Genomic DNA, 21,767 nt, shown 5'->3' with positions numbered 1-21,767 from the left:
CCAGGAAGCACCTGAGCCTTGGACCAGTGGGGAGGAGACAAGGGAGAGTGAGCCAGAGGCCAGTAGTGAGTTGTTCCTAGATGCACACCATCAAAGAGCTACTAGGCATCAGGAACAATTGTGCAATTACAGGAGGTAATTGTACTCAGCTGATGGTCATTAGGCTCCTCTCTAAACTATATAGGGAGCTGTCAGACCCTTCGACCAATGAGATTGAATTTCTGTTCCTGCCGGAACAGAGGACCTTGGTGGAAACCATTATAACAGTTGCTAATATCTAACAAACCTGTCTTATTTTCGCAAAAACACGGTAGCTTACTGAGCCAAATATGGTTAATCATTCCCACTACCAGTTGAGATTTCCTCCCACTTAACTGGCCTTAAGGAGATCTGGAAAAATTCAAAGACAACCAAGCCATGACCATTAATGTTGATGTTTGTTTCTGAACCCAAGCCTCAGAGCTGAACTAGCAGCTGTGTAACAGTAGTAGCAACAGAGGAAATTACTTTTCTGTTGTGGCCAGCAGGATCCATTTGAGCTGCACCTGGAGGGGGCCAGGCATCAAGTCAAGGTCCGGATGGACCATAGGAATCTAGAGTTCCTGACAACGGCTCGCAAGTTAAACCAGCATCAGATCCGGTGGTCTTTGTTCTTTGCCCGGTTCAAATTCAGAGTGACCTACATTCCAAGTGCACAAAACTAAAGGGTGGATGCCCTGTCCTGGAAACTGAAGTACTCTGACACTACAGACTCACTTCCACCCCGGACAGTTTTGCCCGTCAAATCCTTCGCTGCAGTTCATGAGCCCATGGACTTACGGTCACAGATACGGGATGCACAGCAGTGTGATGAGTGGGTGGAGCAACAGAGGGCAGAGGTAGGGCTGGCCTCCCCATGGATCTTCGACAATGACCTCTTGAGGTACTGGGACCAGCTCTACATGCCCGCGGGGCCCCTCCGGGGACTTATTCTCTTCCAATGTCATGACAATCTGGCGGTGGGACATTTTGGCCTTTTTAAGACTTTGAACCTGGTCTCCTGTAGTTTCTGGTGGCCCCGCTTGCGACACAACGTACAGATGTACGTCACCTCTTGTGTACAGTGTTGGCAGGCCACGTCAGCGATGGGAGCTCCTCCAGGCCTGCTTCAGCCATTGCCGACCCCGGACAGAACCTGGGGAGCCATTTCCATGGACTTTCTTATGGAACTGCCTCTGTCTTCAGGGTTTACCATGGTCCTTGTGGTGGTGGTGGACATGCTCACAAAGATGGTACATTTCATCCCATGTCAGAGATTGCCGACAGCCCATCCCACATGTTGATCCAGCATGTCTTCTGGCTGCACGGCCTACAGATTGGGTCGTGTCAGACCATGGGAGACAATTCACGGCCCAGTTCTGGAAAGGACTGATGGAGGCTCTGGACGTCCAGGTTTGCTTGTCCTTGGTGCACCATCCCAAAACTGATGGGGGGACAGAGAAGGTGATTGGGATCTTGGAGCACTACCTGCACTGCTTCGTGAATCAGCAACAGAACAACTGGGCAGACAACCTGGCTGTGGCGGAGTTTGCATTTAGCAACTCGCAGCATACCTCCACACGAATGACACCCTTCATGGCTAATGTCAGGTATCACCCTCATTTCTTCCCTCTTACCCCAGTCGACTCCCTGATCCCCACAGCACATGACTTCCTCTCACAGCTCCAGGCAGTCCACCAAGTGGTGCGCTGCTATCTGAATCAAGCGAAGGAGGACTACAAGAGGGTGACAGATAGGTCTTGGCGTGCACTGCCAGAGTTGGCTGTGGGAGATCCTATGTGGCTGTCCACATGGCATCTTCCATCCCACCAGCCAGCTAAGAAATTGGACTACTGGTATCTTGGGCCATTCCCCGTGGAGGCTGTCATTAACCTGGTGGCCTATTGCCTGACCCTGCCATGCTCAATGCGAGTGCACCTGGTGTTCTATCACTCGTTCCTGATCCCTGAGTGGTCAGCTTGTCCTCTCCGCCAACCGTCTCTGCCCCAGCCATCACTGCGTGAGGTGGAGACGCAGCTCCTACATGAAGTGGGCTGGATCTGAGGCTTGAGATGGCTAAAGGGACATTTCCAATACTTGGTGGACTGGAAGGATGACGGGTCGGATGGGGGGACTTGGGTCCATGTGACTGGCATACATGCCCCAGCTTTGGTGCCAGTCTACCATGCACAATATCCCTCGAGGACGCACCCTGAGCGTCAGACCCGGGGGAAGGGCCATGCCATGTGGGTTAGTGTTGTGGCCCAGCAGGATCCGTTTGAGCTGCTGATGGACTCAGATAGTGAGGAACCCTATGAGCCTGCTATGGAAGATGTGGAGGACCCTGGGGAGGGTTCAGACTCAGAGCAGGGACCAGAGAGGTTGGTTGGCCACCAGGAGGTGCCTGAGGCATGGAGCAGTGGAGAAGATCAAAGGCAGTTTGTGCCTGACGCCAGGCAAAGGAGGGCGGAGAAACAGAAGCAGCAGCTCAGGAGGCAGACTCATAAGAGATAATCAAGCCCAGGTGGTTGTTGCTTGGCCCCTCCCAAGAGAGTATATGTGAGAAAATGGGAGGGGTCCTTTTGCAGGACACAACCATTCATAACAGTCTTGAGGAACTCTTATCTGGTCTGTTTTGTATTTTCGTTCTGTTTGGTTTGGGTTGCTGCCAACCCTTCTTGCATGAGAGTGTTGTTTGGGCTTTCAGCCAATGGAGTTGTAATTCCTGTGATTAAGCTTGTGTCTGTGTTATTCACAGGCTGGAGTGGGGTGGGTGTCAGAACACTTTTCTATCCATGTTTGTTAGTTACCCAAATAGTAACTGGGTGATTTTGAATTATGGTCTTACAAGGGTACAACTATCAACATACAGTGTTTCTTAACTTTGGCAACTTTAAGACTTTAAGTTCAACTCTCAGAATTCCTCAGCAGGTTATGGATGAAAGACACTGTCCTAAATTAACTGGCCTTGTAAAAAGTCAGCGCCTACCCCTCCTAGAAGAATGAAATATTTTGAGAAATATTTAAAAAGGGCAGAATGTTATATTTTTCCAAAAGGAGAAATGAAAAAAAATGTCTTTAGAGGCAGAAGGCATCCCCCACTTTTCTTAATAGCCCACAGCAGATGTCAGCACTTAAGAGGAAAAGAGCTTATTGAAAGAGGAAGATAAGTATTTAGGTAGCTCTATTCATAGGCAATGCAAATACGGCAGGCAAAAATCCATTCAAGACAGGCTATTTTGAAACTCCCTGCAGCAAAGTTTGAACAAAGGCAGAATGGTAGGATTAAAAGCAGCCCCCTCACCCAAGATCCAAGACAGGACAAAAGCCATTAAGACACAATAGGAATTTCCCAACATGCTTTCAGAACTCAAGCTCCTTCATTGCACCATCCATCCCAGAGCAGTCCAAACTTCACCTGGGAGCTCAGATAAATAATAAGTCAGAGACTGACCAGATTAGCTCACACAAACATTTATGATTTACATTTCTTCTTTTGCCTATAGAGCCAGTTATGACCCCTATATAACCCCTACATGATCCCATACGAATCTGACAACAGCCAATAGAATACATGTTCTTGCATAGGAATAGGAAGCTCGTGCAAAGGCCAAACAAGGTATAAAAACCTTCCACACTCAACTCCATTTTGTCAGCTGCCAGGAACCACAAACTCATGTGGTTCTGCTTCATCAATAAACCTTTCCAATCAGCCTCCATGTTTCCACTGTCTTTCTCCCAGCTTGGAACTGAACAAGATGGATATTTCTTCCCACAGACTGTCACTGCACAAATCCTATGCAATGCTGGTTGAGAAATACAAGAAGAAAAACTTGCTTAAGGGTAAACTTTTAAAAGAGGGGGATGCAAAAAAAAATGTGTTTCTGCCCTCACTCTGGCCCTACCATTAGGTGTTAAGCTGATGAGTTTGGAAGAAAATTCTGTTTTCGTTGTTTTCTGATTCGGTTTTATTTGTCTGTTTCTTTTCCCCCAGCCAGCCATAAACACCAACATTTTCAATTGAAGGGGAAGTTGGCAACTTTTTTTGATTTCATTTTCTGTGGAGTTTCTGCATCCCTCCTGGATATTTCGACAGTGCCTGCATCTCCACCCACCCACCACAGATCCTGTGAACAGCTGCAAAACATTTTTTGAAGCTTTAGTATGGCTAACCAATGCAAAGGATTGTCTCCAGGACAGGAAGTGAATCAGCTACGATGTGACATAATACCAGTAGAGGGAGCTAATTAATCAATCAGAATAGAGCTGGAAGAGAGGTCTTGGAGGTCTTCTAACCTAACCCCTTGCTCACGCTTGAGACCTTATTTGGGACAAGTGGGTACCCAGTCTTTTCTTAGAAACCTCCAGTGATGAAGCATCTACAACTTCTGAAGGCAAGCCCTTCATGGCAGGGAACCAGATTATCTTAGAAACTGTCTCACTGCCAGTGTTATCAGCCCACCACACTTGATCTGGTAAAAGGAGTCTACTGAGGGCCTGATTAATCATGCTCGCCCCACCTGCCCACCCAATGCTTGCCGCACCCATCCCATCTGTATATATGTTGCCTTTTCCAAGCAGCCCAGCTAATCACCTAAACCCAGTCTGAACATCTGACTGACTGTGCAAATAATGATGATGATGATGATGATGATGATGATGATGATGATGTGAGGCACCAGCTTGATGTAATTGTGGGAAGATGAGAGGCATGGTGGTGCAGTAGTTAGAGTGCAGTACTACAGGCTACTTCTGCTGATCACCCACTGCCAGCAATTTGGCAGATTGAATCTCACCAGGCTCAAGGTTGGCTCAGACCTCCATCCTTCCGAGGTGGGTAAAATGAGGACTCAGATTGTTGGGGACAATGGGCTGACTCTGTAAACTGCTTAGAGAGGACTGAAAAACACTATGAAGCAGTATATAAGTCAAGTGTTATTGCTATTGCTATGCCAGATGTTCAAATGTTAATCTACACTGAACAGGTCTCATCAGAGATGTCAGACAAAGAGTGTCTCTCCCATAAAAAGGTAAACCTTAAATTACAGAAGCCCACATTGGTTTGGCCCTTGCCTGGGTCAACATGGACCACGCAATGAGTTTGAGTTGCTGGATATTTGGTGAAAAATAGGATACAGGACTCAGCAACCAGGACCAGTAGCTCTAGAACTACTGGAAGAAAATGTATTTTACCTGTTGCAAATACAGATAGTCTTCAAGTTACAAGAACAATTGAGCCCCAAATTTATGCTGTTAAGTGGAACATTTGTTATGTGAATTTTGCCCTTTTTTATAAGCTTCTTTGTCTAAGTGAATTACTGCAGTTGTTAAGTTAGTAATATGATTATTAAGTGAATCTGAACTCCCCATTGACTTTGGTTGTTGCAAAAGGAGATCATGTGATGCTGAGACATCAACCATCATGAATATGAATTGGTTGCCAAGCATCTGAATTTTGGTCATGTGACCCTGGGGATGTTGCAATGGTTGTAAGTGTGAAAAATGGCCATAAGTCACTTTTTTCACTGCTGTTTTAACTTTGAACGGTCACTAAATGAACTGCTGTAAGTTGAGAACTGTTTGTATACAGAGACAGAAAACAAAGAAACAATGATCTGTTATTAAAGATCAAGACCATCAAGAAGAGGGCCACCTAAACACCATCAGCATTGACAAATTCACCATGAGTCAATTGCAAAAGGCAGCTCTACTTGGAACAGCTTACATCCTGCAAGGATACCTCTGACATTTTATTTTAAATTTCATTTCATTTCATGTGCAAGATAAACAGGTATAAGTAGAAAAATGGACATGAATAAGGGAAATGAGTACAAATATATGGGGAAAGTAGGACGGGGACAGTAGGGACGCTGCTGCGCTTATGCACACCCCCTTCACGGACCTCTTAAGAATGGGGTGAGGTCCATAGTAGACAGTTTAAGGTTGAAGCTGTGGAGGTTTGAGGATGTAACAATGGAGTCAGGTAGAGCATTCCAAGTGTTGACCACTCTGTTGCTGAAGTCATATTTTCTGCAATCGAGTTTGGAGCGGTTTACCTTGAGTTTGTATTGATTGTTTGCCCGTGTATTATTGAGCTTGAAGCTAAATTAGTCATTGACATGTAGGACATTGTAGCTGATAATTTGTGTAGTAAGCTTAGGTCAGACTGTAAGTGGCGTAGTTCCAGGTCAGTGGTGGGTTTCAAAAATTTTTGGAACCTCTTCTGTAGGTGTGGCCTACTTTCCAGGTCCACTGGTGGAACCATTTGTAACCAGTTTGGTAGATTTGATGAACCGGTTCTACTGAACTGGTGCGAACTGGTAGGAACCCACCTCTGTTCCAGGTTGTCCAAGGCCAAAATTTCAAGTCTGGTGGAATAAGGGATTCTATTGTGAGCAGAGGAGTGGAGTATTCTTCTCGTGAAATACTTCTGGACCCGGTAAAGATTCCCAGCCATCCAGGTCATGGTTGTCCCAAGGGTGCTTTTTCTGGAGGAAACTGGAGTTCTGGAGGCAACAAGAAATCCAGTTGCCTTCAGAAAACGCACCCTTGGGACAACCATGACCTCCTGAATGACTGAGAATCTCTACAGACTTTTAGCTATACAATTTGTGATTAACACCTTATGAATGGTGTGGGGTTAGGAATGGATTTTCAGGGAAAATTTGCAGACTACAGGAATCAGGAGCATTACTCAGGTGACCCTGAGGACACAGATAAACTTCCAAGTGTTTCAACAAGCCCCTAAGAATGCAAATGACCAGCTGTCTGCAAGGAATATATATCCTTCTTTTTCCACTGTCCTGTCAGAGCTGAAGAAGCTTCCTGGATGAGAAGCAAAACGACTTCAAAGAAAGAACAAGAAGTCCAGTTGACTCCAGAAAAAGCACCTTTGGTATCTACATCTGCCTGTTTCTGGTCTTTGGAAAGGACTCAATAGGTGGATAAAAATGTCAAATCCAGTCTTAAACATCTGGCTGACTATGCAATGAACCATAATAGTAAAGCAATCCCAGAGCAATTAGTTGATTATCTGTTTTAGATTCTTAGAAACCACAAAGATGGGTTTTTCTCCATGAAAGCAGAGTACTCTTGATGTACATTTTTAAAGAGGGAAGTAAAGTAAAGAGTGTTGGCAGGAATAGCCAACACTCCAGAAGATAGGCTCAAGATACAGAAGGATCTTGACAAACTTGAACATTGGGCACTATCTAATAAAATGAAATTCAATGGTGAAAATAGTAAGGTTCTATATTTAGGCAACAAAAACGAAATGGACAGGTACAGTATAGGTGGTACCTTGTTCAACAGTAGTAACTGTGAAAGGGATCTTAGAGTCCTAGTGGACAACCATTTCAGTATGAGCCAGCAGTGTGCAGCAGCTGCCAAAAAAGCCAACACAGTTCTAGGTTGCATAAACAGAGGGATAGAATCAAGATCACATGAAATGTTAATACCACTTTATAATGCCTTGGTAATGCCACACTTGGAATACTGCATCCAGTTTTGGTCCCCACGATGTAGAAAAGATGTGGAGATTCTAGAAAGAGTGCAGAGAAGAGCAACAAAGATGATTAGGGGGTTGGAGGCAAAAACATGAAGAATGATTGCAGGAACTGGGTATAGTTTAATTAAAAGAATGACTAAGGGTGACATGACAGCAGTGTTCCAATATCTCAGGGGTTGCCACAAAGAAGAGGGAGTCAAGCTATCCTCCAAAGCACCTGAGGATATGACAAGAAGTAATGGATGGGAACTAATCAAGGAGAGAAACAACTTAGAACTAAGGAGAAATTCCCTGACAATTAGAAAATTAATCAGTGGAACAGCTTGCCTCCAGAAGTTGTAAATGCTCCAACACTGGAAGTTTTTAAGAAGATGTTGGATAACCATTTGTCTGAAGTGATGTAGGGTTTCCTGCCTAAGCAGGGGGGTGGAGTAGAAGACCTCCAAGGTCCCTTCCAACTCTGTTATTCTATTCTATTCTATTCTATTCTATTCTAAATCTCTGTGAATATGTATTTGTACAGCTGTACACTCTGTTAAGGGTTTAAAACAAAATGGGGAAAAAGGAAAAAACAACAACCAGGCAGCTTGAATTCACAAACTCCAGAAGCCAAAAAGTACAAGAAAGAATGCAACATCAGTGCACATGAGCACCCACAATCACTCATGCGCACGCACACACGCACGCACACACACACACACACACACACACACACACACACACACACACACAATCAACCCCAATAGCTGACTTTATCTATAATAACTCATCATTTTTTTAAAGAAATCTCTTACCCAACTTTTCTGAGAGTTGCTATCACTTCCTTTTTAAGTTAGTGGAAGGTGCTATGACCAAAAAAAGAAATTGAGCAAAGAAAAGGAGAAAAAAAAACACCTCCCCAAAGGACAAGACAGAGAGAGAGAGAGGGAGGGAGGGGGAGGGAGAGAGAGAGAGAGAAAGAGAGAGAGAGGGAGAGGCTGTTCTGAAGACAGAAGCAAGAGCTTGAAAGAAGAGCTGAGAAAGAAAATTGAAGGGTAAGCATGCTATTCTCATCTCAATATAAAGAAGTTGTGTGAGACGAGCTAGATTGTGCACAGAGCTTCTGAAGGCTGCTTAGCCACGCTTAGTTGAAGAAGGAGGGTTTTATTTTATTTAGCTTGTCACCTATGTGAAAGATAGCAGAAATAAGAATAAACACGAATAAGAACACACGGAATGTGGGATGTCAAGGAACACTGCTCCTCGGGGAGGAGTGTTGGGTTACGAATAAATCATGGTAGCATTTACAGCTTATACTTCTTTCTAGTTTCCCATAATGGTCTGTGACTTCTCTCATATGACCCCATGACAACTTTATGAGATAAATCAGTCCAGGGCAATAGTGAAAGTCTTTGTGAATTACCTAGTGAGGAAAACTGTTTTATCCCCAGCAATTTCCCACCGCTTCCACATTTTGTACGGTCAGGTTCCTAGAGCTGAGATTTTTGAGGGGAAAATGGGCAGATTCAGATTTATTTGACCTCACAGCTTCACAGTTTGCTCAGCTGGTGACTTCAACTATGTATTTATTGCTGTTGTTGTTGTTGTTGTGATGATGATGATGATGTTTGGTAGGTAAAAGAGCATGTTTGTTAGATCTCCAATGTAGAAAAGTTGAGAGACAACATTTGTTAGGGGTTGAATGTAAAGAGATATCCCCTCCGCTTCTTTCTTTTCCTGAGGTGATCTCTGTTTTTGAAAAGCTGTTCATGAGAAAGCCTCTTCCAATTTTCTGGAAAATGAGGCGCTTCCTTTGCCTACAATAATCATGTCATAATTAGGGCAGTTTTGCAAAACACATCTTTCTGCTTCTCCATAGATGATGTTTTTGTTCTGATTTGGCTTTCTCTGTGGGGATAATCGGTTTAATCTGCATAAATGGGCATGTGAGAGAAATGGGTCTCCAAATTTTGATTGTTGATTTTAGATAAGGAGTCTGCAGATTCCTCAAACCATAATATTAGAAGAGATGTTTTCCTTTCACAGATCAGCAAAATTTTTAATCTTGTGGCATTTTCTTAGCTCATTATTACTTTCTAACATCACCTTTCCTGCATGACAGATATTAACTTAAGATATTGGACATGCATTGGCCCTAATCATCCTCTGTTTTTTGATTAATGCCTTCAGAGGCGGGCAGGCAGGGAAAGGGAAGGGAAATGGAGGGAAGGAAGGGAGGAAAGAAGGAAAAAAGGAAAGAAGGAAAGAGAAAGGAAGGAAGGAAGGAAGGAAGGAAGGAAAGAAAGAAAGAAAGAAAGAAAGAAAGAAAGAAAGAAAGAAAGCCGGTCAGGGTAAGCTTAGCAATGGTCTTCATTTTCTTTCCTTTAAATAAAAGATGGCAGAGTTTAAGGAACTTAATAACACCAAAAGCTCGCTGTCTGTCTTAAACCTTGCACATTCAGCTCTAGATTTGTGTAACATGTTGTTGTTGTTGCCAATTCTTATGCATTAACTATGATTCAGACAACCTGCAGATACAGTTAGTCCTCGATTTATAGCCACTTGGGGCTGGAACTTCTGCCGCTATCATTAAATGTATCATTGCTGTGACCATGCTCAATTTTATAACTTTTTTTTGTCATTAAGTGAGTCATGCAGCTTTTTAGTGAATCAGGTCTCCCCATAGAATTTGCTTGTTGGAAGTCAGTGGAGAAGGTCGCAAGTGGCAATCACATGATCTCAGGACACTGTAACAGTAATAAAATATATTGTTGTTGGCAAGTGCCAGTTGGTACACCATGACAGACATAAGTATAAGGACAGTCAGAAGAAGTATTTTTTTTCAGCAGCACCAGAAAAGTAAGAACAGTTCTTATCAACTGTCAAGGACTGTACTTCAGGGTACAGCTTTAGGCAGCTAAAAAAATCCAATGCAATCCTTGACTGCATATCAAGATCACATAACGTCCTAGTTTCGCTTTACAAAGGATACTGCATCCAGTTCTGGTCACCACAATATAAAAAAGATGTTGAGGCTCTGGGAAAAGTGCAGAGAAGAGCAACAAGGATGATTAGAGTGCCTCAGGCTAAAACATAGATGAAGAACAGTTGCAGAAATTGGGTATGTCTAATCTAGTGAAAAGAAGGACTAGAGATGACATGATAACAGCGTTCCAATATTTGAGGGGTTTCTACAAAGATGAAGGAGTCAAACTATTTTCCAAAGGACCAAGAGGCAAGGCAAGAAACAACGGATGGAAACTAACCAAGGAGAGAAGCAACCTAGAACTAAGGATTACGTTCCTAATCAACCAATGGAATAGCTTGCATTCAGAAGTTATGGATGCTCCATCACAGGAGGGTTTCAAAAAGAGACTGGACAACCATTTGTCTGAAATGGTATAGGATCTCCTGCCTGAACAGGGGTTGGACTAGAGGACTTTCAAGGTCCTTTCCAACTCTATGTTCTATGGTCTCAGCCTTTAGCAACCTATGGTGGGGAGCATACTGAAAAGCCACACACAATTTGGAAATATGTGGTTAGCTTCCCCTAATGCTCATGGGAGCAACTGAAGGTTGTGAAAATACAAGGTACCCAGATGTCAGGAAATTGAAATAATGCGTTTTTCTTGCCCTGTACAAAAGTAACTGTGAAGAAACATAGGCCATTCAAGTCCTAAATGTGCTTTTTTTTCAAGAAGCAACTGCACTTTCTGGTCTTCCTTTGAAAGTAATATATCTGAAGACATTTTGCTTCTCATCTAAGAAGCTCCTTCAGCTCTGACTGGATGGTGGAGAATGGAAAGATTTATACTCCTTGAAGACAGCTGGTCATTTGCATTCTTTTTAGTCAGTTATTAAGGCTATTTGGAAGTTTATCTGGATCCAACACAGTCCTTCCAACAGTTCCAAGAAGGCTCCACACCCATTTGCACTACTCAGGTGACCCTGAGGACATAAATAAACCTCCAGGTGGCCTTAACAAAAGACTTCACTAAAAGAATGCAAATGACCAGCTGTCTGCAAGGAGTATAAATCTTTCCATTCTCCATTATCCAGTCAAAGTTGAAGAAGCCTCTTGGATTATCTTCATAGACATAGGCAGTGGTGAGATTCAAATAATTTAACAACCAGTTCTCTGCCCTAATGATTTCTTCCAACAATCAGTTCACCAGACTTCTCAGAAAGTTAACAACCGGTTCTCCCAAAGTTGTGCAAACTGGCTGAATCTCACCACTGGACATAGGTCATTAAAATTGAGCATTTGCACTCCAGCAGTTTCATTGGGGGGGGGGGTGGTTACCCAATGCACATACTTACTTACTTGGTCAACTGCAGTGATGAAAATTTCTCTGTGGATGCTGTTTCAAAAAGGCAGCCCTACCAGATGGGATAACAGAAGAGAAACTGTTGTTCTAGTTTTGGTTTCTGGTTCTTCAGAATATTGTTTCCCCCCCTTTTTTTTCCTGGGCAAGTGGACACATTCCTAAATGAACAGCAGAGTAGAACTTTTCCTGGTGTTCTTGGAGCCTCACAGACATTTTTGAAAAAGAAAAGTTATGCTGAAGGTTGGCACTATGCTACCATTTGAAGTTTACCTAATTAGAATTTAGAATAACAGAGTTGGAAGGGATCTTGGAGGTTTTCTAGTCTAGCCCCCTGCTTATGCAGGAAACCCTACACCACTTCAGACAAATGGTTGTCCAACATCTTCTTTAAAACTTCCAGTCCTGGAGCATTCACAACTTCTGGAGGCAAGTTGCTCCACTGTTTAATTGTTCTGTCAGGAAATTTCTCCTTAGTTCTAGGTTGCTTCTCTCCTTGATTAGTTTCCACCCATTGCTTCTTGTCCTACCCTTTAAAATAATCTAAGCTTGTGTTTCCCCACCTTAGCAACTTTAAGACTAATGGACCAACTACCAAAATTCCTCAGCCAGCATAATCTAATCTGGTGGGGGACCAGTGAAGGTTATTCTTACATAAGCTTTGATTATATGAAGATTTTGGACTCCATTGGTTGCCAACAAAGAGGCACACTTTTTGGTATCCTTTCACTGATAATAAGTAGTTGTCCAGATATACGCAGATGAGTTGTTGCTTATCACTTGGGTTATGTTGAGAACATGACCCAATTGGAAATGGAGAACAATCTGTTCCATCAATATTAAACCACAATAAGGTACAAACCCAAAAAATGTGTATGCCCTAAAAAAATGCAGTTCCTGTTATTCTAACCTTGACTGAAAGGAAAGGAGGCATCATCATTTTTCTGGAAATCACACAAAATCATAAAATTTCCTTACACTTCGATTTACCTGCTTCATGTAAGGAAGCAAATGAGAGAAAGAGAGAAAGAAAGATAAAAGGATAGGTGGAGGGAGGGGGAAGGAAGGAGAGAAAAGAAAGAAAGAGAGATAGTGAGAGAGAAAGAGGAGAGAGAGAAATAAAAAGGGAGTGAGGGAGAGAGAGAGAATGAGAAAGAGAGAGAGAGAAGGAAAGAAGGAAAGAAAGAAAGTCACTCTAAGAAGCAATTTCATATCCAAAGTCTACTTCCCATTATTTCCACACCATTAAATTGTTGCCCCATTTGTGTAACAACTTGTGTAACTTTGTGTAATTTGTGTAACAACGGCAAAGGAAATTGCTCCACCAGCATAGGAGAACTAGAAGTTTGTGTACTTTTAGCTCACAGTGATGTCGGGTGCCACTGTTTATTCTTAAAACGCTAAACTTCAACTGGGATGGGAAGCCTACCCATAGGGAAAAATCTTCTGATAGGGTGCAGTGGAAACAAAGAACAAAAACAGGTTGCCGTGTCATACAACTAGATCAAAACCAGTTATATTAGAAGAGTTGAGCAAAAGATTTCTGTATTGTTCAGTATTCAGGACTGAAGCTGGGACGATAGCAGGGGTGGGCTGCTACAGGTTCGCCCAGGTTTTGGAGAACCTGTAGCTAACATTTTGGCCAGTTCTGAGAACCTCCAATCCCATCCCTGTCTGGCCCCTCCTACCACTCCACACCCCTCCCCACTCCTCCCAGGAGTCTCCACACAGCCCATTTTGGATGCAAGGTCTGCGTGGAGGCTCAGGGGGGGGGGAAATGGGCCTCCTGGAATGGGTCTATTTCCAGCCTCCGGAGCAATTCCAAAATCCAGGGGAGGCAGTTTTCGCCCTTCCAGAGGCTCGAGGAAAACCTCTGGAGCCTGGGGAGGGCAGAAATGCCCCCCTCCACCATGGTGCAAGAGGTAGACTAGGCCACACCCATCATGGCCACGCCCACCAGGCAACCGGGCAGAGAACCCATTGCTGAAATTTTTGAAGCCTATCCCTGGACGGTAGACCGAGATGGGTGTGGAGGGGGGACACCTTACAAGAAGTGAACAGCATACCACCATCTTGCTGTCCATAGAACTATAAGTAGTCCACACTTACGAACACAATTGGGATTGGAACCCCTGTCACTAAGCGATGAAATCCTTAAGTGAGTTGCACCTGATTTTATGATCTTTTTTGCTGTAGTCATTAAGCGAGCCCAGTTTCGTCCTTTGATTTTACTTGTCAGAAGCCCCTGGGAAAGGGTGGGAAAGGGAAACACGTGATACAAGGACGCTGCAACTACTGTAAATAAAGTTTTTTCCCAAGCACTTGAATTTTGGCTATGCGAGGATGCTTTAAATCAAGTGTGTCAAACTGCTGGCCTGTGGGCCAGATGCGTCACACACAGGCCATCCTCCCCCCCCCCCCAAGCCTCTTGAAGGAAAAAAAAACGTTGTGATATGTCACGTAACAGCAATGTGACACCGCGGGTTTGACACAGGTGCAAAGACTGGTTGTAGGTCACTTTTTTTCAGCACCACTATCAGTTTTGAGAACTTACTCAATTCTGACTGACTCTGGGACTCTGACTCTTTGTATATCTTAGCCTTCAGTCCCCTAATCATCTTTGTTGCTCTTCTCTGCACTCTTTCTAGAGTCTCCACATCTTTTTTTTTCTTCATAAAATGATGAGCAGAACTGATGCAGTATTCCAAGTGTGGTCTTACTAAGGCTTTGTAAAACAGTACTACAACTTCATGTAATCTTGATTTTATCCCTCTATTAACGCAGCCTAGTACTGCATTGCCTTATTTGGCTGCTGCTGCACATTGTTGGCTCATATTCAGGTGATTGTCCACTAGGTAATTACAATTACAACATATTCCCATGGTGGCAAACCTATGGCCTCTTTGAGGGCATGCTAGCTGTCACCCCAATTCAACTCAACTATGCATGCACTTCCCACCAGCCAGCTGGTCTCCTGGTCTCTGACGTGTGTGCACGAGTGTGTGTGTGTCTGTGTGTCTGTGTGTGCAAGGGGGACATGTGTGCATGTGTGTGGGGTGGGGGCATGTGAGGGTGAGCACATGCATGGGGATGGGGCACATGCATGGGGGGGGGTACATTGCGTTTTGGGGGTTTGGGCACTTTGTGCACTTCGTCCAGAAAAGGTTAGTCTTCACTGACATATTCCATCTAGTAGCTTTATAAGAATAGTGAAGGTAGGATGTAAATACATAAATAAATAAATTCCCCCAGGGTAACTGTTGATGAAAATGTAGCATCCACTATTTGTATGTAATTTGTTTTGCAAAGATGCAAACTTCTGGACTTGGAGACTACTGTTCATGCTGCTAAAAATAAAACCCAAACAATACAGCTTATTTCTGAAAAGAATATTTTTGCTTTAAGATCCGTTCAATTAAACCAGATTGCAAACTTGGATAGTTGTAACTCCGGAACAATCAGTAGGATTCGATGTTTATACCTACTGTGACATTTATCCCTACAAATATCTCAGCACCCAATCTCGCCTTGTCCAGGAGTAAACTTAGAACTTGCTTTTAGCTTACCAAACTTTCTTTTTTACTTTTCGTTTTTTCCCCCAATATGGTTCTTCTTAGCAATATTGAGCATGAAATCAATTTTAATTTCCCTTGATGAAGTCCCTCTCTCTTTGTGGGAAATTAACATGGTAACCCTTAACACGAGAGTCTGTGCCCAGCATCTGATAAGCCTATAAAACACATCAAGAAGAGATATGACTCACAACAAATTACCTTACTCATTATGAACTATTAGATGCAGGAAAGTTAAATTGTTGTGTCTCTCTTTCTTCACCAGGGGTGGGATTAAGCCAATTTGGACCGGTTCCGGTGAACCAGATGCTAATTTTGCATTTGGTTCAACGAACCAGTTGTTGCAGGTACTGGCTAACCCTCCCCTCCTAGGAGTCTTCACGTGGCATGTTCATCATGCCTCATAAGTACAAGGGCCACGTGGATGTTCTGGGAGGGTGAAAAATGGGCATACTGGAAGTCCAGAAATGGGCCCATTTCCAGCTTCTGGAAGGCCTCCGGAGCCAGGGGGAGATTGCTTTCACCCGCCTGGAGATTCGGAAAAAGCTTCCGGAGACTGGTGAGAGCAAAAAACAGGCCTACTGGAAGTTCTGGAAGTTTAGAAACTGGCCCGTTTCCAGCTTCCAAAGATTCTCCAGAGCCCTGGGAGATCATTTTCACCCTCCTGGAGTCTCAAGGAAAGCCTCAGGAGCCTGGTTGTTACAATTTTTCAATCCCACCCCTGTTCTTCACTAAGTATTGGCCAGCCAGATTTTTGTTCAGCTTAGGTTTGGTAGGCCTGTCTCAGGAGCCTCCTTATACTTGGAGTTGCCCCTGACTATTCACTCTTACATAAGATATCCTTGAAGTTTCAGGGGGGAAAGAATCATAGAAGTCCTACCACATTCAAACAAAAGCCTAATGCTATTGGACAATAAAACAGAGCACTATAATTGGGCACAAGAAGGAACCTTAATTTCTGGGTGGGTGGGATGATTTTGTTTCTTTTCCCAGTTCTTCCGCTAGCTAGGTTTTGAGACACTTCATTAGGCCATTTGGCAATCCTCCCAACACAGGCCTCTTTTGAATGTTTATTTTAATGTTTAATTTGTTTATTGGAATTTGTCAAACAAAAATGAGAACAAGAATAAGAGAATAAAAATACAATGACAGGGACGATAGGCACGCTAATGCACTTATGCACAGCCCAGAGGTGGTATTCCGCCAGCTCAGATCCGTTTGCCTGAATCAGTAGCGGAAGTCACAGGTGGCCCCACCCACCCACCTCGGATCTATGCCATCCCATTTAGGCACTTTGTTGAAGCCAAAGCGCATGCATGGAAGGCTCAGTGCATGCGTGGACAGGGCGTGCTTACATTTGCTAACTGGTATGGAAGGTAAGTGAATAGCACCACTGGCATGCCCTCTCTACTGACCACTTAAGTATGAAATAAGGTCCATGGAAGTCAATTTGTGACTGAACTGTGAAAATTTGTAGCTGAGACAACTGAATGTTCTTGGCCCAAAAATTATCGTCGTAGAGGACTGAATTACAGTCAGTTGTTGACAAGCTAAGAACTATGTGGCTTTTAAGATGGAGGAAAAGAGTGGTACCTGTTGTGACCCAGCAGGAGCCGTTGGAGCTGCCACCAGACTCCGACAGCGAGGGGCCCTAAGAGTCGGCCCTGGAGGATGTGGAGGACACTGGACAGGTTCCAACTCCGAGCAGGGCGCAGAGAGACTGGTTGGCCACCAGGTGGCGTCTGAGCCTTGGATCAGTGGGGAGGAGACAAGGGAGAGTGATCCAGAAACCAACAGTGAGTTGTTCTGGGATGCACGCCGGCGAAGGGCTACTCGGCGTCAAGAACAACTATGTAATTACAGGAGGTAATTACACTCAGCTGATGGTCATTAGGCTCCTCTCCAGACTATAAAACAGACTGCTTGTCCCACACCCTTCTTGCAGAAGTCAACGCTTTGACTAAAGAGAAACAAACTTGGCAGGCTGGATTGCTGGCAGAGTTTGTCTGAATTGCTCCCAAGGTTTGTTAGCCTTGCTTCCAAGGTCCTTATCTGTTTGTTTACTTGGCTTTCAGCCACCGAGAGTCTGGTCTTGTTATTAAAGGACATTCTCATTAAGCGTGTCTTGACTTTCATTACTGGACAGAGGAGGGGGTCAGAACAGTACCTAGGATTCTAACAATGTTTTCTGCTTCTCTTCTTTTTTTTCACAGTGCCTACTCTACCTTCTGACATCCAAAGGGACCATGGCTAGTTGTATTGAAACCCAAAACATTACTTCCAATTCTACCCGTCCTACCAATCCTTTGGCAGGAGCATCAATAGGCATAGGGGTACTATCGCTTGCCTTCATCGTGGGATTCCCTGGCAATGCCTTCGTAGCGTGGACGGCCATCTGCTGGGTTCACAAGCGGACGGTCACCTGTCTCCTCATTCTCCATTTAGCCATTGCTGACCTGGCGGTGCTCCTCACAGCCCCTCTCTTCCTGCGATTCCTAAGTGCCAAGAAATGGGAGATGGGTCAGGCCGTCTGCCAAATCTGCTATTACATCTGTGGGGTCAGCATGTACGCCAGTGTTTACCTCATTGCTCTCATGAGCCTTGACCGTTGCCTGGCAGTTTCCAAACCTTTCGTCTCGCAGAAAATCCGCACCAGGCGCACCATCCGGCTTTTGGTGTTGGCAATTTGGGTGATGAGTTTTTTCTTAGCTGCGCCTTCTCTCGTCTACCGGAAAGTGGTTACTCGCAACAACACGGAGTACTGCATATTGTGTCACCAAGAAGACAAGGAGTTGGTCTTCCACAACCTCTTCGAAACCATCACTGGGTTTCTGCTGCCTTTTGCCATTGTCGTCTACAGCTACGGGATGATCAGCCAACGACTCAAGGAGACGCGCTTCCGTCAGAAACGCCGGACCAGCCGACTCATTAGCCTCATTGTGATCGCCTTTGCCCTTTTCTGGCTTCCTTACCATATTGTCAACCTTTTAGATGTGATTGGCCTGTGGAGCAACTCGTTAAAAAAAGCAGGGAAGATGGCTAGGCCCATTTTGGTGGCTCTTGCGTTCTTCAGCAGCAGTGTCAACCCCATCCTTTACACGTTCAGTGGTGGCTCCTTAATCCGATCATCTGGTATTGGTTTCATGGCCAAACTCTTCGAAGGAACAGCCTCGGAGGTGTCCAGCATAAAACATGGTACCTTCCGCGACCGAGATCTCAAGACAGAACCCTTAAATAATGGGAAACCGGACTCCTTAACTATGTCTACTAACCCAACAGAGAGTAGCTCACCTCAAGAAGGTGGAAGAAGATTGAAGCTGCTTTCTTCAACTTGAAACAACAGACAAGGGTGGACATTCAGATTTTTTTTTTTTGCCAGTTATTTTTAAGGTCTTCTGAAGTGCTATAGAAATGTTGTTTCTTACTTTTCTCTATATCTTCTTCAATTATATTTTGTACAAGGTAGGCAGTTTCATTTCTTACTCATTTTGTTCTGCAATTCCTTAATTTCAGGGACTAAATATGAGGGTTTTTTTTAATCTGTCATCATATTAAAATATTATGTTTAGGAAGGATTCCAAGGATTGTTGCAAGAATGGTGAAAATCTCTCTGAACATGTGAAAAGATGGATTGATGACTTTATGTTCATTAAGCACTTACCTTTAGAGACCATGAAACTTGCATAGAGTCTGTCCCCACCCCAATTCTACATCTAAAATCAGAGCATGGTTTGTCCAATTTCAGTTTTAGACAAACAAAAACTGTTGTTTCTTCTTTTTTCCACTTTCAAAACAATTGACATAACTTTTGTGGAACACTTCCCTCCCTGTTTTTAAGCATTAGTTAGTTTGCAATTGTCTTGAGAGAAGAAAAATGTGTTTAATGCTTTGTTTACCATTGATATTCTCTCTTGAAACGTTCCCTCTTTCATCTTCTATTTAACTACTTCTGTTAATATTTTTGTTAGTATTATTGAAGTGTTTTGTTGCCCTGAATCTTATTATTTCATCTCTCTCTCTCTCTCTCTCTCTCTCTCTCTCTCTCTCTCTCTCTCTCTCTCTCTCTCTCTCTCTCTCTCTCTCTCTCTCTCTCTCATCTCTCTCATCTCTCATCTCTCTCATCTCTCTTCCATCCATCCATCCATCCATCCATCCATCCATCTATCTATCTATCTATCTATCTATTTATCTATCTATCTATAATGCGGTGGTTCAGTGGCTAAGACACTGAGCTTGTTGATCAGAAAAGTTGGCAGTTCAGCTGTTCAAATCCCTAGCGCTGTGTAATGGAGTGAGCTCCCATTACTTTTCCAAGCTTCTGCCAACCTAGCAGTTCGAAAGCAAATACAAGCAAAAATACAAGCAAAAAAATAGTGACCAACTTTGGTGGGAAGGTAACAGCGTTCCATATACCTTCGACATTTAGTCATGTTGGCCACCTGACCAGGGAGACATCTTCAGACAGTGCTGGCTCTTCAGCTTTGAAGTGGAGATGGGCACCACCCCCTAGAGTTGGCAACAACTAGCACATATGTGCATGGGAAACCTTTACCTCTATCTACCTATCTACCTATCTACCTATCTACCTATCTACCTATCTACCTATCTACCTATCTACCTACCTACCTACCTACCTACCTACCTACCTACCTACCTACCTATCTATCTATCTATCTATCTATCTATCTATCTATCTATCTATCTATCTATCTATCTATCTCTATATTTCAAGAGAAAGAGGGATCATAAAGAGCTTAAGTCCTGAAATCTGCAAAAAAAATGTACCCCTCTAAGTGGCCAATCTGAAAAGTTAATGCTCAAACATTTTGAACTGTATTTCATAGCTGCATTACAATAAAAAGACATTTATTATATATAATTAGCACCTGGCCATAGAGTTACATACAAGGGCAAGTATTTAAAATATAGGATGGTAGTTGGAACTGCATACATTTGAAATTTGGGTGGCATTCATTGTGCAACACTGCAGCAGGATCTTATGGTGGACTATCAACATACAAACATTTTGTTTGCTTGTTGGGACTATGATTAAAAGACATTTTGCTAAAAGGTAATTGAAAGTTTTGAAGTGGAAAGGCAGAAGACCAACACATTGCAAAACAGATTAATTTGTGATCTACCATCCTTCCATGTCCTAAATTACAGGTAGTCCTCAAATTATTGGAATCAGAATTTCAGTACTATTGTAATTTGGTTGCTAAATGAATAGTTGTATGCTGAGGACTGCCTGTCTTTTCTTCAAGGAGGGGTGGAGGGAGGCTGTCTCTTAAACAGCCCTAAAACATGACACAACTTACCATCTAGCTTTGTTATCTTGTTCTTTCCTTGGTAGCAAGCATTGGGACAGCCCCTACTCCCTGAATCGAAATAATCAGCTTATTTACTCCTTCAAGGAGGTCAATGATGCTTTTGAGATTGGATAAAAGTAAAGGTTCCCCTCACACATATGTGCTAGTCCCCTGACTCTGGGGGATGGTGCTCATCTCCGTTTCAAAGCCAAAGAGGCAGCACTGTCCGAGGACATCTCAGTGGTCATATGGCTGGCCAATGCTAAAGGTGAACGGAACACTGTTACCTTCCCACCAAAGGTGGTTCCTATTTTTTCTACTTGCATTTTTACAGGCTTTCGAATTGCTAGGTTGGCAGAAGCTGGGGCAAGTAATGGGAGCTCACTCTGTGACATTGCACTAGGGATTCGAACCACTGAACTGCCAACCTTCTGATCCACAAGCTCAGTGTCTTAGCTACTAAGCCACCATGTCCCCACCTGGAATTGGATAGTAGTTTGATTTCACAAAAACATTTCAGAATACTAAGAGATACTGAAACAAAACTCTTGAAAGCAGCTGCATCTTTCCCCAGGTTCCCATGACCACTGCATGAGACAAGACACAGCTGCATTCAAGAGCTGCAGTTAGGGCCTATCTTTCCCTTCCTGTGCATTGGAAAACATACTTTTCAAATTACAGGTAGTCCTTGACTTACAACATTTCATTTAGTGGCTGTTCCCCAGTGTCTTGTGATCAAAATTCAGATGCTTGGCAACTGATTTGTATTTATGATGATTGCAACAACCTGGTCCCCTTTTCAGGCCATCTGACCAGCAGAGTCAGTCAGGAAGCCAGATTCACTTAACTACCATATTCTTAACTTAACAACTGCAGTGATTCACTTAACAAATGTGGCAAGAAAGGTCATAAAATGGAGCAAAATTCACTTTTGAGAACTGCCTCATTTAGCAACAGAAATTTTGGGCTCAATGTAAGTCGAGGACCACCTGCATTTTCAAACCTTACGCGCCCTCCCCCCCCCAAGGTGCATGCAACACTTTGCAATTTTATCAAA

General features: G+C 43.5%; 1 protein-coding gene across 2 annotated transcripts; it reads left to right on the top strand.

Annotated features, from left to right (window-relative positions):
- Nucleotides 1–4,815: 4,815 nt before the first annotated feature.
- LTB4R (leukotriene B4 receptor) lies at nt 4,816–19,454 on the top strand. Of its 2 annotated transcripts, none has more exons than XM_032234708.1 (2): nt 4,816–4,851; nt 17,615–19,454. In XM_032234708.1, exon 2 carries the CDS (start codon nt 17,648–17,650, stop codon nt 18,734–18,736), a length of 1,089 nt encoding a protein of 362 aa, XP_032090599.1. In that variant the 5' UTR covers nt 4,816–4,851; nt 17,615–17,647; the 3' UTR covers nt 18,737–19,454. The 2 variants fall into 2 exon arrangements, with proteins under 2 accessions (XP_032090599.1, XP_032090600.1); XM_032234709.1 differs by lacking the exon at nt 4,816–4,851 and adding an exon at nt 8,503–8,559.
- The last annotated feature ends 2,313 nt before the right edge of the window (nt 19,455–21,767 follow it).

This window comes from Thamnophis elegans, chromosome Z (genome assembly GCF_009769535.1).
Source record: "Thamnophis elegans isolate rThaEle1 chromosome Z, rThaEle1.pri, whole genome shotgun sequence".
Classification (NCBI taxonomy): domain Eukaryota; kingdom Metazoa; phylum Chordata; class Lepidosauria; order Squamata; family Colubridae; genus Thamnophis; species Thamnophis elegans.
Note: the sequence above shows the minus strand (reverse complement) of the source record. Positions and strands in the feature narration are given on the sequence as shown.